General features: G+C 42.0%; 1 protein-coding gene across 2 annotated transcripts in view; it reads right to left on the bottom strand.

The window, feature by feature from the left end:
- Window positions 1-475: 475 nt before the first annotated feature.
- The window catches only part of SLC38A1 (solute carrier family 38 member 1), a 42,498-nt gene continuing 15,838 nt past the window's right edge, over window positions 476-27,135 (bottom strand). The window contains exons 3-17 of one of the 2 annotated variants that reach the window (XR_010783708.1): window positions 26,157-26,232; window positions 25,485-25,600; window positions 20,479-20,552; window positions 18,721-18,813; window positions 18,321-18,402; window positions 17,048-17,130; window positions 16,071-16,129; window positions 15,236-15,355; window positions 12,956-13,035; window positions 11,694-11,794; window positions 8,441-8,559; window positions 7,790-7,931; window positions 7,584-7,681; window positions 6,363-6,550; window positions 476-3,229 (exon numbers count right to left, since the gene is read on the bottom strand). Coding sequence is in view for 1 of the 2 variants with exons in the window: in XM_066550258.1 (XP_066406355.1) it covers window positions 6,449-6,550; window positions 7,584-7,681; window positions 7,790-7,931; window positions 8,441-8,559; window positions 11,694-11,794; window positions 12,956-13,035; window positions 15,236-15,355; window positions 16,071-16,129; window positions 17,048-17,130; window positions 18,321-18,402; window positions 18,721-18,813; window positions 20,479-20,552; window positions 25,485-25,600; window positions 26,157-26,232 (1,345 nt within the window). In the remaining variant the exon portion in view is untranslated. Of the gene's footprint in view, window positions 6,551-7,583; window positions 7,682-7,789; window positions 7,932-8,440; window positions 8,560-11,693; window positions 11,795-12,955; window positions 13,036-15,235; window positions 15,356-16,070; window positions 16,130-17,047; window positions 17,131-18,320; window positions 18,403-18,720; window positions 18,814-20,478; window positions 20,553-25,484; window positions 25,601-26,156; window positions 26,233-27,135 lie in introns of both variants that reach the window. The other variant, XM_066550258.1, reaches the window with a different exon arrangement.

Genomic DNA, 27,135 nt, shown 5'->3' with positions numbered 1-27,135 from the left:
ATCTGCTAACGGCTTCTGCTTCCATAGCTGAGAAAAAGTCTGGCAGGGGTTTGGTCACTTCAGGCACCAGTTTGACATCTTAAACCCAACTTAACACCAGCCCTTTAAGTTAAATTGCCTGATTTAACCTTGAAACAGACTGGCAAGCATTCAGACAGTCTTCTAGAAGCTGGCAGAAACAAGTACTGGCCTTGAGGAATGCTGTCATCTTCAGCAACTGCAGGCTATAGCAACCATCTGTCCAAGTTTCAGGTCCCTCTAAAACTGTTTCAGAAACTTCACCTTAATGTTCCATAGCTGTTTGTTGATGCTTTGCTGTGTATACTGAACCAAATCTAATGTAGTTGGCTTTGCAAGAGCTGCATGCCCTAAATTCAGTGAAAATACTTGGATAAAGAGTAAGAGAGCATTTGTTGTTCAAGCCATTAAAATGATACATCGTCATCCCTTTGGAAGAATGAGTATGGTCTCAACATTAATTAAGATCCCAATTTTAATGTTTAAAAACCAAGAGGTAATATAGAGATCATAGAACTTGATACATTTTATTTACACATAGAAACTGAAAAACTGTGTTGTTTATTTGGATATGAGCAGCACAAAGTTAAGAGGTGATGTTAAAAGGAGCAAAATATTACCAATGACTCACTTCAACAATCTATTAGACATGAGCTTGTATGAAGCATACATCATTCAAACAACATTGTTTATACTGGATCTGTGTGAGCCTTAGCATATGTTGGGACACTAAAACCAGGTTTATATAAACAATGAAAAGTTCAAGTCTAGTGGAAAAATACCTTTTCAGTTTATATTTTGTTGGCTATAACACTGAAAACAAAACATACACTGGTATTAATTTGAAAAGTTCTGTAGAACTGACTGTATATAGGGTTTTCCCCTCAAATTTGTGCTCATGATAAAAGCAAATGTTATTTCAAGTTTCATTTTCATCCAAGCTCATAAAGTAAACATGGAAAAAACCCACAATTATTTTTAGATGCATTTCTTAACCTCCATTTTTCAGCAGTCCAACGACCTCTGCCTGTTCACAGAGTGGGATGTGCAAGCAGTCCCTGGCCAGGGAAGCTCTTGGCAGCCTCAGGTGCCAGCATTTTGGTCTCATGAGAGCAGCAGAGTATGAGGCAGACCAGCCGCAGGACTCTGCAGGAAGGGAGGGGGCTGGAAATGGCACCAATCGCTCTGGTTGCTGCTGAACCCTGGCTTATCATACTTTTTTTTTCTGAACTACTGGCATTCTGGTGGCTGAAAATGGAAATGCCGAAGCTCTGCCCTGACTTCTGTTTGTACTAGTTGGGTAAATACACGCCTGGATAAAACACAGCATAATGCTAGGTCAAACTGCTGGCTGCAGTTTGCCATGGTTTCTTCCATAAACCCTTCTCAGCACCTTCCTCCCAACTGATCCCAGCTGAGAAGGTAGGAGGGATCTGGGTACCAAAGGGGCCCTTTAACAAGGGAGATATTTTACCCAACAGGAAGACTGGTAGACTTGCTGTTGAGAAAACAGGGAGTCATGCACTGGAATTAATCCTAGCAATTTAACTGGACCTTTTATTTCTCTTTTTACTTTAGGGATGTAATTATAATTTCAAGTTTAGGATTTAACTTGTGAACTCTTGGGAGAAAGAAAAGGATATACATTTTGCTAAGAAGCTAAAGTATTTGTATTTCTATTAAAATTATTCTTAATATGCAGAGCCTATCTCAACACTTCCATTCATAGGGGATAACCAACTGCAAAAATATACAGCATCCTATTTATTTACAATATATATGTACATAAAATTGAAATTTCCTACAACACAACTGCATAGATTTGTCTTCAGAAACATAGGTATGTGTACAATTTGTGAATTCTAAACTTTCTAGCCCAGTACCTTTTATTAATTCATTATCTTTTTTTTTTTTCACAGTTCATTACAGAAATCCTTACATTAGATACAAATAAAACATTCTTTGCTGTACGTTACAGGAAATAAGGATTTTCTGACGCCAAGGGCTCTGGGGATTTGTTTATGAAAGCACCGTGGCGTCAGCTGATAAAGCCATCTCATGGAGCTGCTGATGGAGCTGAGTACATTCTGTGGTGCCTTTCTCCTACAGGCACTGGGGTGGGGCAGTAGGATTGGAGGTGGGACACCACCACATGAAAGTTTTGTTTTGACCGAGATGCTCTTTAGCCTTAATGTAAGGTTCAAGCAAAGAGATGTATAAATTTAAACTAGACATACCATTAATTATTACTGTTTAATACTCAATATCAGAGAGCTGTGTTGCGCTTATGCATTGTAAGGCAGATGTACAGACAAAACCCACACACCATCCAACCCACACTTGCATGTGTGACCTATTTCAGGTGAAGCACAGGCTTTGGGTTCATATGTGGCTCAGAAGAGCAGCCCTCGGAGTGGATGAGCATTCCCATCCCCTGACCTCGCAGGATGACACCAGCTCTTGTGCCCTAGGCTTGCACGTGTGCCAGGCACCCCTTGGTCTGTGTCAGCTCTACAAAAGGTCTGTGCTGGTGCACAGATTTGGCATTGGCCCTCTGACCAGGAGCATGCATCACCCAGAGAGGTCACTGCCCCGAGACACTGTTCCCAAATAACAATTTATTGTGTTTTACTACCTAGGCATGTTTGCCATTGGACAGAGAAGGGCAGCTGTATTACGGCTGCTGTAAGCCCGTAACTATTTTCTTTGCAATGTGTTGTGGACTAGGAGAGGCAGCAAGGCTGTCTTTTAAGTGTAGGATTAACTCTTACAATCTTATTAGTAATCCCTGCTTCTAATTAGTCCTTCCTTGTCCCTCACCACTTGATTGTTGCTACTACACAAATAAGAATGTAAAGTTTTTTGTTGCAGTTATTAGGAGCAATTTTGCATCCAGTCTATGACATTTGCAGTGCTCACAATAGTGATAAACTCTCTATGAAAAGAAAGCATGCTATCACCTACTAAGTAGATATGGTACTCTGGTTCCTATTAATTTTACAACAGAGAAACTCCTACAGCATTTCACTGTGCTCTTAAAATCCTAACTAAAATGTGGGAACTCGAACAATCGTGGCTACAGGTTCACTATTCCAAATGAACTGAATAACAGCAGTACATTTTACAGATAACCTCATACAAATATTGTCATCCATCACTGATGTTGACAGTTACAGCAGGGTCTATTGCATTCTGTTAAGAATGTATAAACCTGATGAGAAAACAAAAAGCACGTTATTTCACGTTCATTACCACAGACATCAAAAAACACATGATTCCTTTCCATAAATATCTATAAATATGATGCCAGTAAATCAGTCTAAGCAAAATTCCCTCTTTTTTTTCTTTTTTTTTTTTTTAATGAGACCCAGAAACAAAGTCTGTTTAAAGACTTAATATTTTGGGTATCTATTTTTCAGTATATAAGACATGCTTTGGTGGTTCAGTACCTTGGGTAATTTCACTTCTATGCACACTCAGCTCATTCTCCCTATTTATTCAGTAAAATTCCAGTATACAAATAAACTGGGGAAAAGGAGAAGGCAGAATAGCAAAGAGAAGAGAGAGGAATAGTGATGGAGGAGGTTTAGGAAGATGAACAATCACTGACCCAACAGCCCTTCAAGTCGAAGGAAGTTGGGTGCCAAAACTCAATGGTTCATATTTCAAACAGCAGACTACAGACTATTGGGGGGGGTGGGGGGAAGGAGGAGGGAGATGTCACATATGGGATCTTGCTGGAATCCTGTGCAGCAGATCAGACCTCTAGCTCATACCTGGATACTTGAAAATCTTTCCCAGGATCTTGTCTCTCACAACCCCCCAGTGCACAGCACTGTGCTGCTCATTAATCAGTAGTAGAAGAAAGACAAAGGGAGAGGAAAGCAGGAGAGCCTGGTAGCATATTAAGGATAACACTGCACAGCATTCTCAGGTCTGAGTTAGGTTTTTAGGATAAGATCCAGAGAGATTATAAGGCACCTCAAAACCTGAAATGCAACCTCAGCAAGCTGAGTCAGAGAGTGGAGTGAGATGCTGGGCTTCTGCTGCAGTGACCACTGAGGGTTGGGTGCCTGCAAAAGGAAAACCATACATTTACATCCCAGGCTGAGAAGATGCCTGGAATGAGGCACAAAGAGATAGGAACAAAGCACAGGCTCTTCTCCCTAGAGCTTGCCTAACATCTGGTCTTGTAGGCTATGGTAAGGACTTCTCTGAGAATAAGGGCAGGGATCAGTCCCATAAGGGGACAGCACAGAAAGAACCAGTGACCTGCACCATCACAGATAAGGGTCTGAGACCACCCACAGGAAGGTCCCTTGTACCTTAGTGCATGGGTTCCAGGTAGCTCAGCAGTTTGTATGTTAAAGGCTGGGCTAGGGGGTGCTTGGGAGAAAGAATGATGCACCAGAGACCTTGCTGGGAGGTTTCCAGTTTTGTTCTTGCTGCTGGGCTACTCCAAGTAGTTTGGAAGCTTGTGGAATCCACTCTGCCGTATTTCTGGATCACAGTGAAGTAGCATCAGAGGCAAGCACCTCACTGCCCATGCTAAGGTACAAATCTGGCAGTCTGGGCTTAGTAGGCTTAGTTTCTGCAGCATGAACAATCTGCATCTCAATGCCCAAATTTCTAGGAAGGCCCAAAACTAACCTCTCTGGATGTTATCTTTAGAAACCAACTTTCAGAGTCCTGAGATGCGTTCTGTGATCTCAACTCTCAGTGACTTGAAGTGATAGTGAGGTGTTACATTACAAGGTAATGGCAACTGGGGCAATTCAGTAGCTCACAGAAATCCCAAGATCCCAAATGCTCTATCCCTAACCTTAAAAAGAGTAAGTTGCAATGACAGGTTCCTCACAGCTGATGATGGTCTGCTTCCACAGTTACAAAGGTAGCTGTCAATGAAGCAGCTACTGAGAACAAGAGGGTCACTGCATATGGACAGGTATGGTCTGAGCATACCAAGGGCATCACAGCCCTTGGGCATGAAGCGGGGATCCCTCCAGCAATCAGTTCTTTCAGGGGAGCCACGTTCATATTCTGAGACACTCCTTAGCTCACATGGTGAATGACATAAAGTGAACATGTTTATGCTGCTGGCAGTGCACTAATAGAAGATGCCTGCTCAGGACAGTGAGTGATCATCTGCTTAGCTTTTGAGTCTCTACATGTGGTTCTCTACACCAGCTATAAGGCATTAGGCAAATGCTTATTCTGTGGACAACTGTTGCAAGTTACAGTGTTTCTGCTAGTAGAATATCTTCTAATTGGTATGCAGAACTAATGAAAAATGTAAATGAAATCTTTTAAATATAAAAAGTATTTCTGTTCAGTTAAATAAATGTTGCAGATTTCAATTTCCGTTAGAAATCTAGTAGTTTGGCAGAGTGAGTCAAATCCTGCTACCACTGCTATCAAAGACCCCACTGACTTCAGTGGGAGGAGGGTAAGACACACGAGAGGAGCCAGTCCCTACAAGGTATGGAAAGGGCATGATGTATGATTAAATGCATAGGTTTTGATAAACTGGAGCTTGGTATTTTTTTTTCTGAGACCAATGGGGCATTACTAAACAATTTAATGCTGAAGAAAATGCAGACTTCTTATGGAAATCTTCAAATGCCTGCTTCTCTTCAGACTCAAGTACTCATGGTTTGGGGTCAAGTTCTGGTCAACTTCCAGCTCAAGTGTGACAGAGGAATAGTGGCTGGTGGTGGTGTCTGTCCTTCTCCTGCTCCCTGGTCCACATCACAAAGACACACACACACACACAGACACACACAGTCTGTTCCCCAGAGCCATGAATGGACCAAGCCCTGGGCCTGGTTTGCCCCCAAAACATCAGAGAAGCACCGGATTTAGGACCTACGCTTACACAGCACTCAGCTACGCTCTCATGGTGCTTTTCATGCCTGTATCCAGAATGCTACACTTAACCCAGTGAGGCAAATGGTGCCTGGAACAAACAAACCAACAAACCAGATACATACAATTAGAGAGCAGAGTTTTGGCTAAAAGAGGGGGGAAGGATGTGAACGGACAACACTCCAGTTGGAATTGATAGCAACAAGCACTGCTGCCCTAAAGGAGCAGAGCTTGTGGCTGGAGGGCTAAGGAAAATAATGGAACAATGCAATTCATGTGTGGAAGAGGGGAGACTAATTGCGACGAATTTCTATAAGTGATGCCCTATATAATCTCATGGACAATTAACACAGACTTTTTGCTGATCAGAGAGTAACACGCCTGCTGGAAGAATGGGTGTTTTCTGCAAGAAAATACTCCCATGACAGTATTTTCAGTACTGGATAATCATTATTTGGATTTGATTTGAGTAAACTCACAAAAGGTGGAACAGACAACAGAACGGATGGTTGCGATTTTGGTGTGTAGCAAACAGGGGTATCTTCTTTTGAGAAGAAGGTGAACTTCAGTGGCCTTCAGCACTGCCTCCTGATTGTACCCAGTCATAGATGACCAAGGGAATGCTCACCAGGGAAAACAATACCCCCAGTGCCAAAAAAAGATAAGCCTGAAACAACAAAATAAAAAGGAGAGAAGATTAACAAATAAAAAGACAATTAATTCAAGTATGTTAACTTCTCTTAAGAATATGTACAAGCTGATGTAATAAAGTCATCAGCTAAAATGAGCTAGCACTTCTGGTAAAGACAAGACCAACAGATAATTAAACAGATTAGTGCCATTAATAATTACTTGCTGAACACGAAACTAATTTTTTTTCTCCTTTCAATTCCCTTCTTAAACACTAATCACCTCTAAAGATGATTAAGTGGGTCTGTTTTTAGGACTGATCAACCTGCTCTTTCCAAAGCCTCACAGTAATCAGTATATTCTTCCTGTCGGATATGTGTTCATCTAAGTTCAGACCTTCCATCATGGGATCTGTGGATGCAACCAAAGTGAAACAAGTTTCCTACCTGTTTGCTCAGAGAAGAAAGGTCTAACTGTACAATGATTCCAGTGCATGCCCCATTAGACTGGGAATACACAGGAGTGTTGCATCTTTTCAGCTGCAGCACTCTCTGGAGCTCACAGGAAATCTTTCCAAGGTCCATTCCTATTTGCTCAAGCATGCCAAACAGCTAACATAACACTTCAGCTGGCTTCTTCGTGTGGAACCACCCTAGGTCTGACTCAGGTCCATTAAAACCATGAGGAATACTGCAAATAGAGCACTTTGCATGCTTTCTGGATCAACACACAGAAGCAGAGAGAGCTTGCTGCACTGAAAGGCTTGTTGAAGTGGGCGCCCTGTACCCTGCTGACAGCTGCTTCTGCTTGCCAGCCAGGGAAGTACCTCATCCCACAGAGAAGGGTCTCCCCAAAACACAAGATGCTGTGCATGGCACGGCCCCTCCACCAGGGGACTCCCAGGGTAAGCAAAGGAGAAGGGCAAGCACAGCTGCCAGCTGACTGAAGTACAGAGGGAATGTAATGTAAAGGAGCTCACACATATGTTCAGATTAGGTCTGCTTTGCACCTAGCACATTAAAGAGAATGACAAGATGGAGGTGTTGCATCGATGGGAATGGAATTCATACCCAAATCCTCTGAGTCAACTTTGATCCATCCTGCTGTGTAATTTTTAAATACAACGATGAAGGAAGAATGAAGATCAGCATGTTGGCAGAAGTGACCCCTGCAAAATTCAAATGAAAGAGTTTTGTTAACTGTCAGCAACAGCTAATTATTGCGTTGCTGATTAGCAACTGTTTTTTATTAGGAGGACAAAACCAGGATACTCTACCTACAACTCCAAAAATATCCTTCATGGATGGGATAAAAATGACTAACAGGTTGATGATAATCAAAAGAACCAAAGTAACAAAAATATGACGGCATAAGTCAAATTTTGTTTTTCTGGCCATCTCGAATAATGACGAACGCACCTGTAGTGGGAGAGAGAGAGGAAGTTTTCTGTCAAGAACAGTCTATGAGCTTCCCATGTTTATTTTAATTGGTTATTCATGTGACAAGTGCTGCATAGATCTGTCAGAAATTTTGGGTTGCCTGAGGTAATTTTTATTCCAGAACTGTAGGTACATGTGCATGTGCAGTAGGATATTCCTCTCTTTCTAACATGCCTTTTTGAATCCTTCTGCACTTTAAAAAGAACTTCACCTCTGAGCCTGCTCCAGTAAAGTGATGTGACATAAGAGAGGATCCTTGTGGATTCAATTTAAAACAGATTTAAGACCAAAAGTGATTCATTTATTTACTGTATAGAGAACTTCTCCAGAAGTTAGTGGGCATCTGGCATGAGAAAAGACTAATCCAAGCTCAAGCTCTTTTTGTAGCTGCAACGCTCTTGTCTCAGCCACCACTGGATTGTGGTTTGAGGAAATGTGCTGTGTACAGCTGTTACCAACTTCCAAACCATGTAGACCTTTTTACTTACAGTGAAAAACAACACTGGCACAGTGAGAATCACTGCCACGATCACAGCCAAGCGCACAGTCAGGATGAGGATGTCATCTTTGCTCTGGTATTTGTGAAGCAGATCTGACTGCACATTCTCTATGGGAAAGACAGTAAGGTAAGTGTTCTGGCAAAAAGGCAATTAGTCCACAAAAATCATTGCTTAACAACAGCCTTCTTGAACAACAAGTGATTTATCTGTAAACAAAAGAGTATGGAATGAAACATCCTTGAGTTAATACAGCACTTTAAACAAAATCCCAATGATCCCATTATTCCAGATTAATTCTTTGGAGGCCTGATTTAGGAATGCATTTCAATTCATGACAGCACATGCCTGAGTCTAAGGTAATTTTCACTGTAGAAAAGACAACAGTGAGACATACACGAAAGCTTGCTTACATATATACATTTATACAAAAATAGGTGAAGTGAAATTAGCTATTTTTAATTGGTTCTGTGGACTTTTTTAAAGTTCCAAATGATATAAAAATAAACACATGCACTGCAATGGCTGAACTTAACATAAACTGCAAGGTCTTGAGCTAAATTCGTTAAAACAGCAAATAAACTTCCAGCAAAAAGCAGTGCCCCTGTTCTCAACTGAGAACAAAGCCTATCTCAGGTCAGCTCTCAGCAGGACACTCTGACATTTGCACTCAAATCCTTCAGCAGCTCCTCTGAGGGCTGCCAGCAGAGCCTGCAGCTCAGCTCCACGCTGGCCAGCAGCCCCAGCAGCCAAGACAAATCACAGGGGGTGCTTAACAGGGAGGTGCTGGCAATATTTTAATACAACCTCCTGCCAAAATGTTGCCTTGAAGCTGTGATAAATAGTGCAGAGCAGGTCTGCGTGTACTAACCAGCAGGAAAACCAAGTTGCTGAGGGACCTACATGTTTGCTTTGTAATTTTTAAATATCCAGGAGCAATAACCTAAAGGGGTGGCTGTTAAGCATGCCACCAAACACACTTGCTGCCCCTTTTTAGGCCCTTGTTTCTGCTTGCTAATCTTAGAAAGCTGGTGGTAAAACATAACAGCTCTTAAAGGGAACTCAGTGGCCACGTCTAATTTACCATCTTTGGCACTTGGGAAAACCTCATGTATTCCTGGAGGCAGAGGGATCTGTTCTGTGGCAAAATGCCTACACTCCCCCCAGGGCGCCCTTCTGGGTAGAGACCACAGGTCAACACCACCTAGGCAGTGCCTGAATCCCCACCAGGAGAAAGAAAACGCTCTCCCACCTCCCTGCAGATCAGGAGTGGGGTTTTCAAGCCGGGCACATGCACAGCTTCTGCAACACAGAGCTTACTCTGCTCCTGCAAGCACAGACTGCAACTTCTGTACCGCTCACGGGCTGCAGCCAGGTAGGAAGTGAAGGGCAAGGCTTACAGTTGAAGGTCTGTTTTCCTTTCAGCTAGATACACCACAGAGCCCAACCACACTGTGACCTTTTAGGGGAAGAAAAACACCTCTTTTCTGTAATTCTGCAATGTAAATATAGTCATCACTGCAACACTTTTGAGAACACAGCAAACAGACAAGTACTATTGGTGTAAAGAAGAAATGGTCACAATAAAAATACTGTTCTTACCCAGGTAAGGGTAGAGAAGAGGGTTAGAACACTGTAAGTGAACATATGAAAGGTAAGATCTTTTTGGTCTCAAGGGGAAGAATGAAGGAATTTTATGGAGGAATTCTACATTCCCTCAGTGTCTTTTTTGCAGCCTGTCACTGCAGTGACACTGCAGAAGCCCCAGCAGAGCTCTCCACAGCTTCCACCTATGGGCTGTCAGTGCTGGAGAGCAGGGATGCCTAATGTGGGGAGAGGCACACAAGACACCCCAGGGATTCCTCCGCCATTCCCCCTCAGGAGGGCCAGAAGGACGCAGCCCCTACCTCCTCCATGGACTCCAGACCCTCGTCCTTGAGGGATGTGGGAGCTTCCCAGAGAGGAGCGCCACAGATCTGCCTCCTCAGATCCCTGGGGCAATCACATCAGAATCTCCTCCCTGCCAAAGCGAAGGGGTCCATGCTGATTTACACCCACTTGCTCCCTGGGGCTGCTAATTTGATGCATCTCTACGAAAATGTGTTAGATGGGAGCAGCTGGATGAGAACGGCTGATGCTGTTGTCACTTGCAGCCTATTTGTGGGTTCATTGGGAAAATTAGAACAGATGACCTCAAGTTACTTCAACACATGTATACTCAAGGCCTCATAATCAGAATGAGAGTTTGAGAAAGCAAATATGAGATTTGGTACACCTTTGGAAAAAAAAAGCCACATTTCATATTTACTTGTTTTTTTTCTCTTGCAGTTGATGGCTCACAAGGGACATTATCATGAATGAGGAGGTTGTAACAAAAATGCCACTTAGAATAGGGTGGTGAAGACTGATGGGTGACTCTGAGGTAAAAGGCAAACATCAGCTTTGTCACCTGTCTTGTAACCCCTTAACGGTCCATGGAAAAAACACTACTTTTCAACATTCTCATGATACTGGAATATGGGAGTTCCTGGGCAACATTCATATTTTATCTTACTTTACTTAAGAATTGTGCCTTTAGGGCATGCATATTGTATCCTTTAGTGATACAATATAATTTGTTTGTTTACTGAATTGATATGCATGGAAAGAGACAGGGTAGGAGTCTCAAACACTGAGATAATCATCCTTCGGTGGCTGAGCTGGGACAACACTCAAAGCTTCCCCACCTTCACTGCCAGTTTGTTTAACCAAGACCTTAAGAGGTCAGCTCTAGGGACACAGAGAAAACATTTGGTCTGTTGCCTCTATGACGAAAGTGTTACTAAGAAAGTGAAAAAGCTGTGATGGCCAATTTGTTACTTATTTCCTAGGACCTGCTCTCAAATCTGTCTCAACTTTTGCAAATATGCATGCTTCAGCCATTACCAATGCACACATCATTCAGGTGAGGACCTTGGAATAAAATAAAATCTTAGTGGGGCCCAGCTAATCCTCAATTCTGTAAAACAAATCTCTCCCTCATATTTTGAAAATGCCTTTTGCAAATAATACTTTCACTTGTGCATTTCATCCACAGAGAAAGAGGAGAAAAGGATTTATACCTACAATATGAGAACTACAAGGAAAATTATTTGGAAAAGTATTTTAATATAAGTGGATGGGACTTTCTTTTCCAGCTGGGATACACTGTTGATTTTACATGTATCCCCTTTCTACTCCAATCAGTAAAGAACCCCATACTTACCGTAGAAAGTCAAATAGCCAAATATGGCAGTCATAAAGTACATCAGAAACATGGCAAAAAATGAGATATTTGAAACCAACTGCATTTTTTTCTGTGAACGGCTGGAGAAAGAACAAGAAAAGAACACATAAGAATGGTTGGGCTGGATTTTTCCATAGCTGTTTCAAAATGTATTAGGTGTTTGCATAAGCATAGTAATTCTGGGGAGACTCATGAATGCATTTTCATTTAAAACAGAAACTCACTGACAGCTGCACAAGGAAGAAAAGGACTGGGGAAAAGGACCCTTCTTGGGGCTTAAGTGAAAAAATAGTGGGTGTGACCTGTGGATCTGCTCCATGTCTGTACCTGCTTAAACAGTGAAGCCATGTGGAGACAGGATGACCCTGAAACACTTTGGTAATTAAATTAAAAGGTCAAAATGAAGGAAGCATAAAATTATTAAGAGAGGAAAAAAGCCCCAAAATGTTTTGAATGACTGCAGAGAAATATTTGTGTCCCCATGGGCAGAAAATACTGGATTTATGCTGACCTGTAAAATAGATTAAGTGTAAACATTTAATCTTTAGATATTTATTCTGAAGTATGAGCACTCCAGTACCTAAACTCAGACTTTTAAACCCACACAAGGTTGCCCTAACAGGTACCTGGAACCTGCTCAAGTGACTTGAAATTTAAAGCACCCAGCAAGTGTCTGAGGGCAGTCATGGGTCTGACAGACCCTGATCTCTCCCCTGGGGCTCCCCCATGGCCCAGGACCCCACTGTAGCTGCCCAGAGCTGTCAGCAGTGTCACAGCAGAGCTGGTCTCCAGCTCCCCACAGCCCATCCTAGCTGGAGGTGTCAGTGAGACAGCAGTACCAACAAAGGTCTTTTAGTATCAGTAAGGCTGAAAGCACTTTTATTTTCCTGGTACTGCAACAGACTTTCAGTTGCACTAAAGCTGTGGAACAAACACTGTTAGCAGAACACACGCCTCTCCTGTGCCAAATATCAACTGGCAGAACTTGGCTCTCCCCAGGCTGCTGTGTATTTCCAGGGAAAACTCCCAAGTATTGCATTATTCTCCACCTCCCTCGCCCCTGCTCCAGGGGCACAGCATGCCTGGGAGGACAGATTTCCTAGCTGACAGCCACACTTGATGAGTGTTACTAAAGCACACCTCTGAGTGGTACAAATGACTCAGAGCATCTCTGTGCTAACATTTTCCATGTAAAACAGGTCAAAACAATAAACTGTTTAAAAAAAATAAAAAAGGCTTACTCTTTAAGTTCGCTGTAAATCGGGAGGACTGATGGGTGGCACACAAATGCAAAAGCAATGGTGGGCAAAGCGTACACGGTCTGTTCAGAGAGAATTTCAGAAAATAAGTTAAGAAGTATTTTCCCCAGTGGTCTGAAGAAATGTTCCATGTTCAACTACCTCAGCTCCAAGCTCGCTGGACTCTTCAAACAAACACTGAGAGCCTTTCTGAGAAGGCAGAAGACCTGTCACTTAGCATGTGTTTAACGAAATGGGGAAACCAGCGCGCTTTCAACAGGAGGACAAAGTCTTGCGTTGGTGGCATCAGCGCAGCACTGACTGTGCTCACAGAGCACAGAGCTGGCTTTGCCACGCTGCTGCTGGCTTTGCCCCCTGGGATGGGTCTGCCTGCCCAGCTAGTGCCACCATCACTAGCACAGTGTCACAGTGTCACGCGTGAAAGGGACGTATGGTGGGTCACGGCTACGCTACCCTGCCTTGGCATGGAGAGGGGTGCACACCCATGGGGCTAAGGCTGAAGTCCTGAAGAGGAAGCCCGTATCCAGACTGTAAGAAAAGAGAACACGAATGCAGAACTTACAAAGAAATGGATATTTCAAGGTACCAGACTGAATCCCTTATTTCACAGGCCAACAAAAGGACCAGGAGAGCTGTGGAGGGAGCATGCTTTTTCTTGGGGAAAGAGAAAGACCATTATGTCACCAGAAAGGGCAGAAGGCCTCCAAATGGGACCTCAGCCCCTTCTCCACTAACAACTTGGGTGGGTTTCAGTCCTCAGCCAAACTTCAAAAATGGTATCAGTGCTCAGACACTTCCATTCTCCTGAGGGAGGAGGTATGAGCAGAGGTCACATACCTGAAATTATAGGTAATAATAGGTCCTCCTCTAAGGACAACATGAGTCTATTCTACGTGCAGCTCTGTCCTGCCCTCTGAGATCTGCTTGTGCTGGTCACAGGCATCCCCTTCCCACACAAGACATCCTATGGTGCACCCCAGGCCTGACAGATTCAGTAAATGTGCTGGTTGCTCTCCGGAGGTCCTTCCTTGCCCAGGCCTTTGCCACCTCTCCCTCACTCACAGCACAGTACTGTTGTGGAGTCTCCATCTGTAGGGATATTCAGAAATTGCCTGGACACAGTGCTAGGTGGCCTTACCTCAGCACAGAGGTTTGACCAGGTGATTTCCAGGTCTCTGCCAACCTCAGTTGTCCTTCTGTTCTGTGAAACTGTCCCGTCTCTCCTCTCACACACTGAAGCTGCTAAAATGACTGGCAAATTGTTGGCCCAGAGGGCAAGCCTCTGGAGTTCAGCTCCTAATTCAGATGGACTGATCCCTCCGAGGTGCCTCCATTGGCACTGAGGCAAATGCTGACACTCACTGAAGAAGAAGACTGCCCTTCAAAATTTACTGAAATATACCTACCCCTAAGCTGCCATGGCACAACAAGTTAACTAATTCTTGGTTCATCATGATGGATCTGGGGTGATGGTTACCCACAGCCAAAGTGTTTCACTTGGCTTCTTCAACTGAAGCTGGTGGGTTAAATTTTAAAAATATACATTTTGCACACCTCTGCTATAAATGCACATTCCCTATGAAAGCGACTAAGGCCCTGAGGACCACGCCCTGATGGATAAGGTGCTGTTTCACTAGGAACACTGCATCCCAGCACAGCTGACAGGAGCCATCCTCCTGCTCCTACACGTAGAGACAGCTGCCCTCTCACATTCTCTTAGACCAACTTTTTCTGCAGCTGTGTGGTGATGGAGGGAAGCATCCAGCTGAAAGGCAACCAAATTTTTGCTGGATTACCTTTCAACCATATCCTTTTCACAATCCAGTTCACTGCATGGCTACAGAAACGTGTACCCTGTTACAAAGAAGTGGTTTGTTTGCAAGACATAGGTTTTGGGCTTTGGATGGAGATGTGACCTACTTAGCCTCTACTGAGCAACATCCTAAAGGCACAGTTGCAGCATGGATAGTAAGCAGCAGTGGAAAGGAAAAATCTCCTGAAGAGAGCAGTTATTGTCCAGTGGTAGCTTGGGCTCATAGCTTTAACACATCTACTGCCAGGGCAGGACAAGACTGCAAGGGGACACATTCACCATGGCATCTCTGTAACACTGGGCAAGGACACCCGTTGTGCATCAACCACTGGATCACAGGTGGAACCATGGAGAATCAGGCCCTTTGTGGTGCTGATCAGAATAAGAATATGGGGTGTAGGTGCATATATTATGTGAATTAGAAGTAAGTATTATAAAAAGAAACATACCTTGGAATTAAAGATAACATACTTTGGCTTACACGTATGTTCTGAGCTATTTGATAGGATAGATGATGTTGCATTTAGCCCTTGTCCATCACAGGGAATTTGAAACTTCTTGTAAATAACCTAGAATAAGAGGAGAAGATAGCTAATTGCTAAAATAATAATGAAAAGCAAATTAGAATTGAAATATCAGTGGAATTGTGGGCATCCTGACCTGCATCAGCAATAGTGTGGCCAGCAGGACTAGGGAAGTGATCAATACCCTGTACTCAGCACTGGTGAGGCTTTCCCTCGAGTGCTGTTTCCAGTTCTGGGCCTCTCACTACAAGAAGGACATTGAGGTGCCACAGCATATCCAGAGAAGGGCAGCACAGCTGGTAAAGGGCTGAGAGTGAGTCATAAGAGGAGCTGCTGAGGAAGCTGGGGATGTTTAGCCTGGAGAAAAAGAGGCTGAGCAGGGAACTTATTACTCTCTACAATTGCTTGATAGGAGGCTGTAGCCAGGTGGAGCTCAACCTCTTCTTCCAGGTAACAAGTGACAGGACGAGAGGAAATGACCTTAAGTTGCACCAAGGGGCATTCAAACTGGTTATTAAGAATTTTTTTTTAACATGGAAATAGTGGTGAAGCATTGGAAAGACTGGCCAGGGAACTGGTGGAGTCACTATCCCTAAAAGTGTTCAAAAACACGCAAGTGGATGTTTCACTTGAGGACATAGTTTAATGGTGAACAAGGTGCTCGGTTGACAGTTGGACTTTTTCAGTCTCTTCATCGCCAACACCTTAACAATTCTGATTCCAAGTGATTCATCCAACAAAGAAAGCAAGCTGAACTTACCACTACCAGGAAAAATACCATGCAGCTTAATGAAAATCCACTGGTATAGCCAAGGTATCCTGAAAGAAATTAAGAGGAAGTCTCATACAGAATAATTTTATTAGTCTTATCTTGGTTTTTACTGCTTTTTGCTTCTGCATGGAAAATTCAAATTTTCCATGCATCCATCCAAATTTTCCAAACATTTAATATGTGTTGTGAACTTCTGGGCAGGACAAGAGCATGTCCTGTTGGTGTGGGAGTCTCCCAAAGTCTTTCAAGTCTCCTAGCTTTTGGGCAAGCCTAAGCTTTGCTCTGACCTGTTGTGACTTCCTCAGGGTCACCTTTACCACAGTTTAACTAACTTTAGTTTTAAAAGAGGCTATGATAATTGAAAAAAACCTGAAAGTGTGCAATTGCAATCTGAATATGACTCAGGTTCCCTGAGTCATGTCAGCTGAGTCTCAAAAAAGAAGATCCCAAATGGACTTTGGTGCCAAATGTTACCAGCATGGTTTTTAAAAAGTACTGTGTACCTACTGCCATTGCAGCTGGATTCAAACACATCTCAAAATGCAATTCTCTGTACATATCTTACTTCAAAGTCCAATACTTCCAATTAACCTCACCAGTAAAAAATTTCATGCAGATAGAAAAGTAACATTTTTTGTAATCTCACCAGTTGTGAGCTTGTTTTTATGGGCCACACATAAAATTGAATTACCTTATGAAATGAAGACCGTCTTAACTATAATTTGTAAAATCAATTTCCACAATTGTGTGGATAAAGCTGGTTAATACTGAGCTCAATCACTGTGATAATTTAGGCCTACTTGTTTCAAAATGCACAGAACACAGATTATTTCTGGATCAGGGAGGCTGCTTAGATAACAATGAGAGCATATTTTTCTTATTATAGTTGAATTGTCAGTTTGGCCATCAGTGGCACAATATCTGGGTTCCTCTTTTTGATTCTCATGATGGCATTTTCATCTTACCTAAGTTCTTCAGGAGACATAAAGGGAGGATTATAAAAAGCGTCACCGCGACAACAAGAATCCGCCCATCCACGTACCATTCCCTGTACAAAACATTAAAAAAACCATACCATGAGCACATCCTAAACATTTTCTGGTTTTCCTCACTCAGTCATCCTCTTTGATTGCTATACTTACAGAACTATCTTTGGTCTCCTTACCCTACAAGTTCCTAAAAAAGGAGAGAAAGGATCACATCTTGGCTTTGTAGACACATTAGGTATCCATGGCACTGCTCTGACTCAGGTAGGGCAGATTTCCAGAGTCACCAAAGTATTACCCTACCATGGAGATCAGTGTGTGGGTCTGAGAGGCAGAACCACCACCTCTGTAGCCTGACACAAGCCACCCTGCCACGACAATGAAAGATCACACAGTGGGCCAGAGAGCCCAGTGGGGCTGAGGGGCCACCACAAGTCATTTGCCAAACCACCCAGGCACGTGACTGGAGCAGCAAAACGGGCTCCAGCAGGCTGGCATGCACTAGCTAGCCCAAGTCTGCATCTCCTCTACCAAAGTGCTTTGCATCCTACTGTAAAGAAAGAAAGAGGAGAAGGGGCAGTGTTAGTGATCTTCTGTATGGCCTATTTCCATTGCTTGGTCCAGTACAGTAGGAAAGCCTAAGAATGGAATCTCTATCTCTACAACCTTCTCTTACACTGCAGCACACCATATAATCCAGTGCAAGGGGTATTAACTGGTATAAAAAAAACCCCTCTACTAAAGTAGCTGGCAAATGCCAAAGAACGATAAGGGGCAGAAATCTTAAATAAAAATCTTATAATCTTATAATATTTATATTTATATAAATATTCTGCAGTGCTCATATGCTAGTAGCAAAGAATTTCACTCTGTGGACCTTGTTTCAGGGGCAAAATCATGTAAGAGACTGAGAACTCGTGGAAACAAATAACATCTTTAACTAGCATTGTTCCCAATATTTCAAGTGTTGCCTAACACTGTAAAATATTGGATTCTATGATAAGAGTTTTGTATACAACAAAATTCTTCATGAAAAGCTGGTGTGCAAAAAGGGCAACTAAAGTTTCATTCCCTATTCATCGTCTCCTTCCCAATTTTGTCTTTTATTAACTCCCTGAGATATTCCTGTGAAAATCTACTTTGACAAACTTAAAGGGTATCCAATGCTTCAAAGCTTTTGTAAACATATGCTTAAACTTTACTATACAATGTTAAATTCTACAGTCTGAGTATCAGAACTAATTCAACTTACGAAAAAGTTTCTTCTTTTCCCATTAGAAACTTTATGGCAGAAGGCAGCTCATTTTTGACTATGAAGAGATAGCTCAACATTGCTGGAGGAAGAATTAAGATAATTTTAGAAAATGGGTAAAATAGTTTGTGGAACAAGTACTGAGAAGCATCCTTAACCTTCTCCCTCCCACATCAGTGTCTGATGATAGAAAACCCCAAACTATGACTGACTGTAAATTACTGATCACTCAGTAATGCAGTATTTTTAAAGGGCTGCATGCAAAATGATAGCCACAACTATATTGAGGAGCATGAAGGTCTCTGGATGTCATGGAGAGAAGGAACCTGACTTGTTTGCAGCTGTAAAATTATTGAGATTTTCCTAGCCTTTGTTTTTCAATATTCTTTATTTCCTTTACCTCCAATATTCTGAAGAGATGTAGATCCAAAGACAATCATTTTCCCTGGGGTACCAAAGATCTGCTCACCAAGCTTTTCATACACCATGCAGCCTGCATGAGAAGAAGAGGAGAAAGGTAACAAACACACTACTGAAAGCTGTGGAGTCAAAGCATTTACGATTCCTTTTCAGCCAAGCACCCATCTATGCAGCCAAATCCACCATTTGCAAGTAAATAGGGAGCTCTTGTAATTTCTAGGGCTGAAAATTATGTAGGTATATTTTCCTGACTTCTAAAAATGTTATTGTTGGTTACCAGTCATTTCTGAAATGGAAGCTCTTAAAGAGTCTTTTAAACACTTTTAATGAGTCTGTCTGTACCCCAAGTGACATGTTAAGTTCTGGTATCCTCATCCCAGCATAATAAGTTTTGCACTTGCAATGAGAGTAATGTAGGAAGGCTCCCCTCCAGAAGAAACCCAGCACAGCAGGATCCACAAGTCAGCCCAGGCAGCCTGGACACACACTACTGCCATTCTGCAGTTCTGCTTGCCTTGACTGAATGATCAAATGAGGACAGCCACTGGTTTAGAGGATCATTTATGGCTTCTAATGACAAAGCCTCAACTTGTGAATTCTCAGTGTTGTATGTTTTTGGTAAAGCAGCCAAAGGTGTAAAAGATAACTAAAATTTCTTTTCAAATATCTGTCAAGCTTGTGAAACTCCTCTATTAATTAGTTTGTGTTTATGTTAATTTTTTTTTTACTTGTCTGTGATGTAGGCTGATAAAAAGAGTAGTGGGCATTGTGAACATGGTGAGATACATAGGAACAGAAAGAGAAATACTGCAGATGTTATACTGGGCAGATGATTTTTGGGATAGATTTTTAAAATGCATCCCATTATCTGGTTTTCTCTATATTACCTTACAGGTGACATTTCTGCTTTAAAGTTTGTGTAAAAAGTAAGTCTGAGCTTAAATGTACCACCAACACAGAAAACAGGATTTAAATTTTGGGTGTAATGGGACACAAATGTAACCACATTGAGGAAGCTGGACCTAGTTGAAATAGGCAGTTGCTGACATTATACGTATTATAACAGTAATAATGTATGTCCAAATTGCATATTTAAATATTACAGTATTCTTATGCACAGATTATTTTTTAAATATGACATTGTTAACAAGGAAACATTGTTAACATTTAGACATTGTTAACAAGGAAAGAGGCTCTTGGACTTCAGAACACAGTGTCATTTGACATAATACTGTAGGCAACTTCCAATTTCTGTGTTGAGATAGTGTATCTGTGTTACAGTTACACTTCTCTCTGTGAAGGAACTGTTCCCTTTTATTTTATTCTAAGAAAACTCCACCACAAAGATTATCAGGAGTTTCACACTAACCACTAAGGACAAACTGTATTTCCAGGTAAGTTTTACCATAGGCAAAGATACATTATATTTCATTTGCAATGCAAAGAAACTATATGAGTTGTTCCTTCTAGCTCACTGAAGATAACATTTCTGGGCAGCAGAATTCATTCTTTGTCACAAGTATTTCTCTTTACAGTGATGTTGTTCTCCATTGCCATTCCATAAATTCTTCAAATTCTTGTTAATTCTAGGCTTCTGACTCAAAGTGTATCAGGCCTTCCTATTGTGTCAGCAAAGTGATAGAAAATCCCCATCTTACACAAAGCACCTGGCTTCATTTAAACACTTGTCACTTCTTGATTTTTACATTCTACTGAATGGTGTAGCATCTTAAATTACCTGTTTCCTTTGAACACACCAACAGGAGATGTATTGAATAAATAGACAGCAGCGTGACCGAAATCAAAAGTAGCCTAAAAAGGAATGGAAAAGAAGGTTTACCATATGAGATGAGGTCTGACATTGCAATATTTCATGTCAAGTCACGTTCCTATCGACTCTGAGATAATTTTTTATTCTCCTGACAATGCAATAAGCCCTAAAATACATGTGATTCACATCCTGCTTGCAGTTCCACCACAGAGGTAGAATACTCTGCATGGAGAGGGATACAACCAAATAAGACTTAGCAGAGCTGCAGAGTTACATCTCCTCATATTGAAAAAAGCAAAAATAAAGATGTTTTATCAGAGAGGAATGAAGATTTATCAGAGCACAGACAAGCCAGGTATGTCACTCAAAATCCATTCTAAGGTGCTTTTTTATTTTCTGGAAGCAGAGTGAAAATTTAAAGCAAAGTCCTTCATTTAAGGACTTCCATACCAAATGGAAGAATCTTTTCCCAGGACATGTTTCATATGCTACCAAAGGGGTGCCCAAATGGCTTTTTATGTCCCTCACAGTGCCCAAGGAGGAGGAAGATGCGGGGAGTTAAGGCTAGACTGGCTTCCCTTGGGAATAAAGGCTACAACCTAAGGCTTGTACGTTGTCCAGGTAGAGATTCATGTTGCCTCACTGATGTCAGTCCTGGTCTGACATGATCCATAATTTAACTTCACACAGAAGAATTGCAGGAAGTAATGACCAAACTGTTTGTGTAGGGAACTTGCTGGCACAAATGATAATTAGTCAGTGCCGGGGGCCAAGTGCATAAAAGCACATTTTCTCATTGCTCAATGTCTTTAATCCAAGCACCATGTGTGCCTTCCCCTCCAACACTCTGACACACAAAGACCTGATGATGTTTTCATGATGTGTGTGAAGAGCATTCAGACAATCCGTTGGCAATCCCTCCCTTTATTATGACAACTACCCTCTGGACACCAAGAAAAACACGACTAAAATTCAAGAGAAAACAAACTGCTGCCATAGATAGGCAGCAACACATCTTTTTTATAGGAATACATAGAAAGAACAGAATGAGAAGCCTCCTCCCCCACTTTTTTATTAGTTTAGACTGGAAATACTTTCGTGCCAAATAATGACCAACTAGTTTCTTGGGGCCAGAGGAACAGGGAGAAACATAAAGAGGTGATAGGAGGAACTGTCCTTTCGCCAGCAAAGAATGATGGTTGACAATAACAACACACTCTTTGTACAGCCCTAAGGGTGTTTCTCCTTGAGAAGGTGGAGAAGGAAAGGAAGATTGTACTAGCTGAGGTCACTCTGGTCCATTTTTTATGGATTTGCTAAGCCCTGCTGCTGCCTGTGTTCCCTGCCGAGCCGTTCCGCCCCTGTCTGCCTACAGGCACAGCGCTCAGCCCCAGTGCTCAGCTGCAGGGGCTGACTCACTCCCAGCCCCAAATGGCTACAGCTCTGCATGCCAGCATCCAGTCTGTCTTAATATTAAAAGCTTCTGTTTTTCAGGCACTGAGCTCATGGAGCCTTTGCAGTGGTAAAAATAACACTCCCAAGCAGCCAGGTATTTATCTGATCTGTTGTCCTTAGCTCCCCATAGGGTTCCTACAGACACTTGGCATTTTCATTAGCACTGTATGAAAAACTTGTTTGTCCTAGGACTGTGGTATGGACAGGAATATTCGTGCCAGAACCACCCCTTGGAAAGGAATGAAAATGTCCATGCCACTCGCTCTGCACAAATTCAAAACAGAAGCAGAAGAGCTTGCACTGCAGTCTCAAAAGCACTCCTCTACTTTTTATTTTGTCTGCTTTCAAAGAAGTGCTGGTAGCTACGGAAGCCAACAGCAGATACGAAAGTTACCTTCCCTCAAAAGAATAAACATTTTAGGCTAGGGAACTGATACAGTGTTGGGAAGAACAAAGTGCTTCTGTGATGCCTTCTGCTGTCTTCTCCCAGATACCATATTTACCAGGTAAACCGAAACCTGTGCTGTCCCTCCCCTCTGTGGAGTCCCAGGCTTTGGGGCTAGAGCACCTGTGAGGATTATGCAGTCATAAGAATTATTTCACTGAGCAGTTCTGAACCCTCAAAAGGTGCAGAGGATGGAAGAGCAGAGGGTTTGCTCTCATACAGCCTCCCTGCAGGTCTGCCAGCTTTCCCTAAAACACTGCAGGACTTACACTGCAGCTTCCTGGCCCCTTCCAGACACACCCAGCAGAAGTGGCTGCAGTGTGAGACTTCAGCTGTAGTCTCATACTATTCCCAATCTAACAAGCCCCTCTGCCTCAGCAAGGTGTTTCAGATCACATGCAGAGCTGGGTTAAATGCAGGTTGAAAATACCTGGTGCTCGGCCAGCCCATATTTCTCTGCAATGTGATCCATCACTTTGGTCCTGGCTCTCCAGGATGAAACCACAAACAACCAAGAACTGCTCCTGCCATCCCCAGGTAGTCCAGCTCATCTCTAGTTTTCCAAACTTCTTCTGTTATCTTTCTACACCAAAGTTTTCTCTCCTTTTGCATCCTGGAAATGATGCTGTCTTTTGGTCTAGGCAATAGTTATCAATAACACTGGGATGAAGTTCCTCTGAGTTCCCACCCTCAGTAATTTTGGCCAGTAATTTTGGCTAGAAAGTATAATGCTTTGTGATGGCACTGTTAAGCAAATAAGATGTGTCATTGCCATGTTTATTTTGCACATCTTTTGCTTAGGATATCAGACCTGAATTGATCCAGATGTTCATGGCAGTACACACTTCACACTGCAGGAGCCCAAAAGTTGTGAGAGTGGAAATCAGGCTGGGTCTGCTTTGTTAGTGCTGAAAATGCTCCTTTCATTTTTCTGCATCTGCAGAATTTTCAGCGATGGTGCATGCCAATACTAGATAAAGCAACCTAGAACCTTTCCAGAACTGTGCTACTCAAAAGCAGTGAATTTAAGATCTTTCTCATGTGCAAAAAGCAGTGAAAGTATTGTTAGGACTCTAATCACCTGCAAAGCAGAAATGATCTACCTGTGACAACGACAGCAGAACTATACGCTTATGGAAAAAATGAACTGAATTAGCATGTAAGAAAAAATCTATCACTAATGGACTAGGTTTAATGCTGAGATTATGGCATGAGAGCAGAACATTTAAAGCAGTTCAACTTTCAAGCCTAACTATAGACACCATGTTAGGATCCTGCATCTCCAGGCTTCAAAGAGGGAAGCTCTACTAGCCTGCTCAGGAAGATGCTGCTAACTTACTTCCTTTGATCTCAGGTGGCTGCTCTATCTCAAGGCCAACAGATCTAAAGGCATCATAAAGCTAACAAAAACTATTATCCACTTTTAAATACACACAGTTAATTCTATAGAGATCAATGCTCTCATTTACTGAATGAGACCTCCACATTCATGTTTGGCAGTTTTTTGTACAATGTGTTGGTACAGATCTACACACTCACCACTCGAGTCACCAGTAAACCTTGCTAGAAGTTTCTCTGGTGTTCAGGTCACCTGTCTGATCTATGTCACTTAAAAGAAACTGCATTTTTACATCCTTTAGAACAAACAAATGTCACCTAACTCTCATAAAAACTGCTGAAAGAATGAGAAGAGGATGGGATTGTAAAAAACTAAAGCAGTAAGGACAAATTGAGGCTGTTCCTCTGCTGAGAGCCTGTTAATCAGCTTGTATCAGATAACAAGCCTGAAAAGATGCAACTTCTTTTTCTCTCCTTACAGCGATGCCTTTTCAGGACTACCTAAAAACAGAGGCCTAAGGCATCAACAGCAGTTAGTGCAACCACCAGTTTGTACTCTCAGAGATGGAGCATGGGTTAGAGCAGGTTAGAGCACTAGGTAAAAAAGCAGCAAAAATAAAACAAACTCTTCACGTTGCTAACGAAAGATGTAAATTACAGTCCAGCCTAGCTTAGTGACAGCACAATAATGAGACCTTCTACACTCTTAAAGTAAATGGATTAGCTCCTTTGATTACTCCTAGATTTTACCCAGCCACAGCCAACTCTAAGCTAGCAGCATGGATCTAGCTATCCTGGCACAAAACTCCAGAGCAGATGGCTATATGTACCCCTTTGGCCATCTACTCTGCTTTATACAGGGCTCAAATTATGTATTTCCCAAAATCCCAAGAAATGGCAAAAGTTCTATATTTTTAGATTTGACATTCAAGAAATGACATCTCTTTAGAGCAATCTGTAAACTCAATAACTATGTTGAATTGTTCTCAAATAATGTAAATTATTGTATTTCCTTCCTCAATGAACATTTATCATTGAAATCTGCACACAATTCCCAACTGATTTCTTAACAATCACTTTTCAAAATGAAACGTCTCATACTGAGATCCAGAATAACACTGTCTTAGTCATTCAATGGTGCTGTTTCATTTTTAACTATGAAATTCTCCTTTATAAAAAGCCTCTTTTCTTTTTTTTCTGGAGTTAAGTAGTCTACCTCAGTTCTTTTCTATACCAAAATCTTGGCTATATTTATGTTGGCTTTCAAGGACTCTCATTAAAGAAACTGTGGGAGTGAGATGAAAATATTATATGTAACATATAAAGGAAATAAATGTTCTTGGTTTTAAAAAAGTGTTTATTGCACTATGCTTTGAAGAAAGCTCTGGAAATCCTGTGACAGAAGTAAGAACTAGGTACTAACTCATCACTGCAACTGTTACTATAGAATATTTTTGATGTCTATGTAGCTTGCAGAGCACAGGAAAAATCCCTGTCTAGGTCTGTAGTAAATAACATGGACTTAATTTTTTCTAGCACTACAAGTGGTGGTTTTTTCCGCAAAAGCATGTGACTGAAAAAAAGATGTCTGAAACTTGTAACTAATATTTTCAGGCTTGAATGCTGTAGTTGATTACACATGGACTATAAATCCCTCCACTTGCTGGCAGTGCATGCATTCTTTAAAAACAGTGAAATTCCATGGAGCTCAGCTACTCACCACATGAATACTTACAGAAAAAGGAGAATTCCTGTGTTGGCCAAGGCAAAAGCAAGACCCAAAATCCCACTGCCCATAATTGCATTGCTAAGGTTGAAGACAGACATTCCCAGTGAAGTAGTTCCTGGGATCTGGAGAAATAAAGACAGATGTGTCAGCAACAGCTTGGAACAGAGCAGGGAAATGCACCCCTGCTTCAAACCCCATGTTTTGTGATGTATCAGAGATAAGTTACTACTGCTATGAAAAGGATTTAATAAAAATTTTTTGAAAGAGGAGAAAGCGTTGCTGAACTCTGTCACAGCTGCGCTGCTCGCTGCCCAATAGGTTTTGTAAACTGACCTAAATGGTACAGGCAACACACAGCTCATACTGCACTTTCAGTTTTAAACCCCATCTTCCACTACACCTGAGAAACATCCTGGATGTGTAATTCATATATGGCAAAGCCATAAGGAACCACCACATCTTCCTGCCCAACAGAAGCCAGGGGGATTCCCTGGCCTCAACCCAACCAATATGCTCGGGGGTTTTATTTATGTGCTGATCCCAGGCAGTTCCTACTGGAAATTGAATTCAGTTACAGTTGTGTGTGCCCAGCACTTTTGAAGACAACATCTAAAGGCCTTTCATATACACAACATGCAGATCCTTTTGACAGGGAACAGAGCAGTGAGAGAGACTTACATATTCATCACATTTCTTCTTCTCAAGGTGGCTGTTTGTGAGACTTCTTCTGCTTTCTCGATCCGAAATAAACTTGCTGAAAGAAGTCAAAGGATTTATTTCCACAAAGTGCTTAGAAAATATGAACACAAGGTCCTGTGAAGCAAGTACAACAAGAAACCAGACTTCTTCCCCTCCCTATCAACCTCAAGACTCCTGGGCACCAGCTCAATTACTTCCTGTCTTGCCAGGCTGGAAGGCCCCAGGCACACGGCCCAGCAGGCAGTGGTGATGACCCTCCACAGAAGAGGAAAGAATAACAAGCATCCTGGGCACTGAGGATAAAATCAAGCAGAGGAAAGAATAACAAGCATCCTGGGCACTGAGGATAAAATCAAGCAGTTACAAGTCCTAAGTGGGGAACTTGGGACTGCAGCTGCCACTGGCCAGAGACAAACCCCTGTCCTCTGCATCCTCCAAGGATTATGGGAGAGGCTCATATTCTTTTACATGATTTTTGAGTCGAGATTATGTTTGTGTACTGATACAAGAAACCATAGATTAAGATCGGACCCTATCTGCTGAGCATCCAGTTGACTAGAAACTGTAAGCCAAATTATACTCTAAATTCTGTATTATGCTACTTATAGATTGCACTGCATTGATTCTGCTTGTTAAAATCCTGTGCCATTCTAATAATAAATTCTGTGCTACACTAATCATAGCATCCTGCTAAAAAATAAACCTTTAATCTATGTAACTATGAATTACTGCCATCATCATTCTGCCAAGGATCCCTAAAAGATGTCACTGTCTCCTCACTGTCAGGTGGTACTGCAAAACCCTACATTGCTACTGAAACCTGTCCTGGTTTAGGGCAAATTTGGGAGAAAACCTCCAAAAGGATGCCTCTAGAAAGCAAATTCAAGTGGGCCCTCCCCCAACTGGTTTAGGAAAAGATTTCCTTGGAGGAAAGTGGAAAAATCTGTTTATTTAACAG

The sequence above is a fragment of the Molothrus aeneus genome, chromosome 5, assembly GCF_037042795.1.
Source record: "Molothrus aeneus isolate 106 chromosome 5, BPBGC_Maene_1.0, whole genome shotgun sequence".
Taxonomy (NCBI): Eukaryota; Metazoa; Chordata; class Aves; order Passeriformes; family Icteridae; genus Molothrus; species Molothrus aeneus.
This window is presented reverse-complemented; position numbering and strand designations above follow the sequence as displayed.